The sequence below is a fragment of the Humulus lupulus genome, chromosome 3, assembly GCF_963169125.1.
Source record: "Humulus lupulus chromosome 3, drHumLupu1.1, whole genome shotgun sequence".
Lineage (NCBI taxonomy): Eukaryota > Viridiplantae > Streptophyta > Magnoliopsida > Rosales > Cannabaceae > Humulus > Humulus lupulus.
The window spans coordinates 153,678,768-153,684,848 of record NC_084795.1 but is presented as its reverse complement, the minus strand read 5'-3'; the positions used below and the strand labels follow the sequence as shown (position 1 = coordinate 153,684,848).

Here is a 6,081-nt window from a genome sequence, read left to right as displayed (position 1 = left end):
ATGTCCTGGGTACAACCAAGTCTCGAAACTTAGAAGTTAGCTAAATTGATTAACCAGTGTTTTTCCTAAAGAGCACGAGGTGTTGATAAAACTAATGCGAACTAAGTTTTTAAATAAATGTCTTGGATACAAACAGGTCCCGAAACATAGAAGTTAGTTAAATTGATTAACCAGTGTTTTTCCTAAAGAGCACGAGGTGTCGATAATACTAACGCGAACTGAGTTTTTAAATAAATTTCCTGGATACAACCAGGTCCCGAAACTTAGAAGTTAGTTAAATTGATTAACCAATATTTTTCCTAAAGAGCACGAGGTGTCGATAGAACTAATACGAACTAAGTTTTTAAATAAATGTCTTGGATACGACCAGGTCCTAAAACGTAGAAGTTAGTTAAATTGACTAACCAGTGTTTTTCCTAAAGAGAATGAGGTGTCGGTAAAACTAACGCGAACTAAGTTTTTAAATTGATATCCTAGATACAACCAGGTCCCGAAACTTAGAAGTTAGTTAAATTGATTCAGTGTATTTCCTAAAGAACATGGGGTGTCGATAAAACTAACGTGAACTAAGTTTTTAAAAATTAATGTCCTGGACACGACCAGGTCCTAAAACTTAGAAGTTGGTTAAAATTGACTGGCAATGCTTTGTAGTTTCGAAGAAAAAGTCAATAAACTAACGCGAACTAGGTTTTTACCAATCACATCATATTAAAAAGAAAAACAAATGATGAAATTCAGGGTAGCTGAAATCAATTGTCTCGATGAGCAAAAACCTCATGGTAAATTATTACAGGTAAATAAAAGAAAAATACAAAAGTACTAAGCCCCCCAGGTAGCTCCGATGTGGTCACCCCTTCGGTCTCTTGCTCGCCGGCAGTGGAAGTCTCCCCATTCTCAGAAGGTGGCTCCTATTGAAGACAGTCCTTGAACTTCTCAAGGAATAGCTCCCACACCTTGGGCGCCAGAAAGGAGAAGTTGCCATCTTGGTTGAAGGCCCAGCAATGGTAGAGCATGGCCTCCATGGAGGAGCTGGAAGACGCCCTCTCTGCCACAGTGGCGGCCTCGGCCTCCAACTGCTTAGCCTAAGCCTCCTCGAGCTCGGTATTCGCAGTGGCCAAGGCGACCTGTATGGCCTTTTCGCTTTATTTGGTAGCCGTCAAGGCAACCTTGTCACTTTGCTCTTGCTGTTGGGCAGACGCAAGAGCGGCCTAAGTAGTCTGGAGCTTGCCCCTGAACTCATCAATTGTGGCCCTTGACCGAGCTATGCTGCGGTGTAGAGCCAAAACCACCTGCAAAGACATAGATAGTAAGGCAAGTGCTGAGAAGAAAGCAAAGAAATTTAACTAAGTAAACTTAACGTGAGGGTCATCCCTAGCGAAGACTCCATGACATTCTCGGGGCTCATCGTCTCGATCTCCTTCAAGTCCCTCGGGGTGGCATTGTAATAATGCTCCACCGTATAGCTCGCGGTCTCATAGACCATCCCTTGGAAGGCCTCGACGATGTTCTCCAGGGCCTGGGCATTAACCGGGATGCGCACAGTGGGAGGGGGAACTAGCGAGGTTCCAGCTTGTGCCTCCTGTTCCCGAGTAGGGGCTGGAGGTCGCGGGGGAGGAGGGGGAATGTTCCCTGTGGCTACAGGGACCTAGCTCCTCCCCTTGACGGGATACTTGGAGGTGGTCCCGGCAGTGGGAGTCTTCTTGCCCACCGGGGTCTCTTGACAAGTGGCCCAAACGGTCCGGAAGGATGATTCCCCCTTGGAAGATGGATCGCAGGGCGTTGTCTCCGGGCTGTGCCATCTCCTTGTCTAAAACAAAAAGAAGGGAACGTTAGTATACATGTAAGGTTACTTTATTACAAGAAAAATCTAAAGGTGTATTGAAAAGGTCCTACCCTCTGGGCTAGAGGAGGAGTCTATTGCCACGACCTCCATCCTCGGAGCTTCTATAGGGGAGTCTAAGTTTATTACTTCATGGATAAGAGGGGGCTCTGGGTCTGGATCCGCCTCAAGACTGGACTCATCTACGTATTGCCTAAGCCCTGGAGCGACAACACCCTCTAGAAGGGAGGGCCACGACCTAAGGTTGGTCCCGTACTCCTCAAAGAAGGCTGACCTAAAGGACAAGGTGTTGTATACTACTATGGTGCCCCTAGGACGACCCATATCATGGTGCAACACTAGTTGATCTACACACTAGAGTAGGGTTATGTTAAGGTCTGGGTCATCTCGATGACGATGTACGAGCTGGCTTGGGTTAAACCTAGGAAGCCTTAGGTCTGCGACAGCCCTGTCTAAGTCCCTAAACAGGTATGGGTTACATTGGCTGGAGGGGATGGCTGTTGCCCCCGACTGAACCTAATCCACATTGAGGCCCTGAGCAGCCTCGGGAGCTCACTTTCGTCGCATGAGCGACACCTCATCTTCTTCATCCTGCTCGTCACCGTCTGCGGCATCCCCCTCGGGGATAGGCGCTAGCTCACAAGCTACTGGGTGGTTAGCTCGCATCCTCCTTAAGGCCAGAGTTTGGCCCACAGAAATTAACTTACACTCCAGCATCGTCTCATCAGACACGAGCTGGCGGTAGTCTTTCTCACTTGGCGGAAGCCCCGCCAAAGTATCGTATTGACCCCCAAGGGTCACTGATTTGGCTGTCCTCGCAAAAATGGATGCACGATGATGTTCAAGTCAATACGCGTGAAAAGAAATAAAGCAAAATGGTGATTTCACGAGCTGAGAATAGAGAGAACTTACGAGGATAGTTGAAGTAGTGGTACTCGCAGTTAGGAAACCCCGTCGACATGAAGAACTGGTCCTTCAAGTCATTGGGGTGGCTGGGCAGCTCGATGACTGCAGGAGAGTTGGGAAAATGGATCAAATAGTAGAACCTGTCGCCTCGCCCCCATTGATCCAGGCTGGCTTTGAGGCAGAAGAAGTAAAGGATGTCCGCTGGTGTAGGGACCTCCCACTCCTGCCTCAGGAAGAGGTACCTCAGCCCCACCAGCAGACGGTAGGAGTTAGGGGGCACTTGGAAGGGATCCAGCTTCACGTAATTCAGGAAATCCATGAAGTACTGGTCTAGAGGTAGGAAGGCCCCAGCCTTGAGGTGTTTGTCGCTCCAAGATGCAAACTCCTCATCAAGAGGCGTGCATCTCCTCTCGCCCTCGAGGGGAGGTCGGGCAACAAGAGCGCCTGTCCTAACCTTGATTGTATCGAACAACAGGATCTTGTTGACCCTCCCTTGGGTCGTAATCTTCGAGACTATCCTCTCTGCCTCGAAGAAGGCAACAGGTCCCACCTCGACCTCTTTCTCCACCGTGGGACCGAATTGGGGGATGGGAGACTCCACCGCATTCTCTTTGCCCTCGCTGGACTGTTCGGATGACGAGCCAGCCATGCTCTTCTTGGGTATGTTCTTCTTGGGTCCCATCTGGTCGCCTAACAAACAAGAACAAAGAAAAGTTTAAATAGGCGACCAAAAAATAGAAAAGGGAACACAGCGCGAGAAGAAATGATTTCCGTACACGAGAGGTAATCTCAGCCCGCGGTATGTGAAGCAACGCGTTGCCATGGTCACGCGCCCACGTTTCCAGCGGATCCCCGATTACTCGGGATTTGTGTGTCAGAAGGGTAAGGATAGAGCTTGCCTTGGAGGGAAAGTTTTAAAAAGAAAAACCGCCTAGGAAGCGTGACCCCTAAGCTACCCGGTTTTGTCCCTAGAAACCTCTCACCTTCCATTTTCCGAACAGGCATTCCCTAAAGCTACCCAGAAAAATTACCAAGAAATTATCTTATCATAAACATCGCAGTCCTAGACATGTTCCCAAATAGTCGATATGCCTAGGATCAAAACCTATGCACCAAAAATGTCCCCATCACGGAATCAAAAAATGGATGTTAGTCCATATTTTTTTACTCGCACAATCATAGATGAAGCGTCTGGAGGAGCGTTAATGAGTAAGAGCGCTAATGAAGCTTATGATCTGTTTGAAGAAATGGCTATGAATAACTATCTATGGCCATTAGAAAGAGAAACCACTAAGAAGGAGGTTGGAGTGCATGAATTAAATGCCATCTCAATGTTGTCCGTTCAAGTGGCAACATTAACCAAACAGTTACAATAGCACAACATTCAAACTCAAGCTCCAGTTATGCAGATCCAGATGCAGATTATATGTGAGTTATGTGGGGGACCTCATTTATTTGAACAATGCTCAATGAGGGATTTTAACAACATTCCTATGGAGCAAGTGCAAGCAATAGGGAACTTCCCAAGGCCCTCCAACAACCCATATTCCATGAGTTACAATCCAGGGTGACGGAACAATTTCTACAAAATCAACCACAATATCCTCGACCTCCTCCTGGGTTTTATCAGCAGCAACCAGTAAGACCTGCATAGCAACATATGCAAGCAAAACAAGACGATCAGGCTGATGTGTTAACTCAATTTATGACAGAAACGAGATCATCAATTCGGAGCTTGGAAACTCAGATCAGATAGTTGGCCACGCTTATGGAAAATCGAGCTCAAAGGAACTTGCTAAGCACTACTGAAGTGAATCCAAAGGGGAATCTTAATGAACAGTGCTAGGCTATTACTTTGAGGAGTTGAATAGTATAAGTGGGAACAAGTATGGAAAAAAAAGTCGAGCAGAAGTAGGATCAACAGGCACCTAATATTGAGGACAAGAAGACTTGCGAAGAGAAGGTTACTAAGAATCCTCCAGCAAGAGAAGTGGTACCTCCAGTGTCTATAGATCATCACATAAAAATTCCATATCCACAGAGACTCCAAAAGAACTGTCTTGACAAGCAGTTTGCAAAGCTCTTAGAGGTATTCAAGAGACTGCATAATAACATCCCCTTTGCAGAAGCATTAGAACAGATGCCTAATTACGTTAAATTTATGAAAGTTATCTTATCAAAGAAGAGAAAGATGGAGGATTATGAAACTGTGGCATTGACTGAAGAGTTTAGTGCTATTTTGCAAAGGAAGCTTCCACAGAAGTTGAGAGATCCTGGAAGTTTCACAATCCCATGTACAATTGGTAACTTTGAGTGTAAACATGCACTATGTGATTTGGGAGCTAGCATAAATCTCATGCCTCTATCAGTATTCAAAAGACTTGGTTTGGGTGAGGCAAAGCCAACCACTGTTACACTACAGTTGGCGGATCGATCACTGGCTCATCCGAGGGAGATCATAGAAGATGTGCTAGTAAAGGTCGACAAATTCATTTTCCCTGCAGATTTTATTGTGATGGATATGGAGAAGGATGCAAATGTCCCAATTTTTCTTGGGTGACCTTTTCTAGCAACAGGACAAGCTCTCATTGATGTTCAAAATGGAGAGCTTAAACTCAGAGTTCAGGGGGGTGATGTGATATTCAATGTCTTCAAGGCAATTACATATCCGATGGCTAGTGACAGTTGCTACAGTGTGGATGTAATAGATAAAGTAGTCTTGGAAAGAAGGGTGAGTAGCGATGCTTTAGAGGCAGTGTTGACGGGTGATGAGGAAGATGAGGCTGATGAAGAGATAAAAGAATATGTAAAGTGGATTAACTCTTACCACCCGTACATGAAGAAATTTGAAGAGTTGGCAGAGGGACCCGAACGACCATTAACATCCATTCAGCAGCCACCAAAATTAGAATTAAAGGCTCTCCCTGATCATTTGTGTTATGCGTACTTAGTTGAGAATGAGACTTTACCAGTAATTGTTTTAGCTAACCTCTCAAAAACTGAATTGGAGAAATTGTTGAGGGTTTTACGGGCTCATAAATTGGCCATTGGGTGGACATTGGTGGATATTAGAGGAATAAGTCCTTCAATAGTAATGCATCGAATCTTAGGGGAGGAAGAAAGCAAGCCCTCTGTAGAGGCTCAGAGAAGGCTCAATCCAGCTATGAAGGAGGTTGTACTTGAGCAGATCCTTAAATGGTTGGACGTCGGGGTGATCTACCTAATTTATGATCATGCTTGGGTGAGTCTAGTGCAGGTGGTGCCAAAGAAGGGTGGAATAACAGTAGTCAAGAATGAAAATAACGAGTTAATCCCAACTCGAACTGTGATCGGGT

The 6,081-nt window shown here is 45.7% G+C and overlaps 1 protein-coding gene across 1 annotated transcript; it reads left to right on the top strand.

Moving 5' to 3' along the window:
* The first annotated feature begins 3,951 nt into the window (after positions 1 to 3,951).
* LOC133825151 (uncharacterized) lies at positions 3,952 to 5,306 on the top strand. The gene is made up of 2 exons (XM_062258134.1): positions 3,952 to 4,047; positions 4,788 to 5,306. The coding sequence occupies exons 1-2, from the start codon at positions 3,952 to 3,954 to the stop codon at positions 5,304 to 5,306; spliced, it is 615 nt and encodes a 204-aa protein (XP_062114118.1).
* The last annotated feature ends 775 nt before the right edge of the window (positions 5,307 to 6,081 follow it).

Bases quoted from the DNA above. Each gene is read 5' to 3' on its own strand.
- LOC133825151 (XM_062258134.1), top strand. From the start codon at position 3,952: ATGAGTAAGAGCGCTAATGAAGCTTATGATCTGTTTGAAGAAATGGCT. The intron at 4,048-4,787 runs GTTGGAGTGCAT...CCATATCCACAG, and splicing joins GAGAAACCACTAAGAAGGAG to AGACTCCAAAAGAACTGTCT.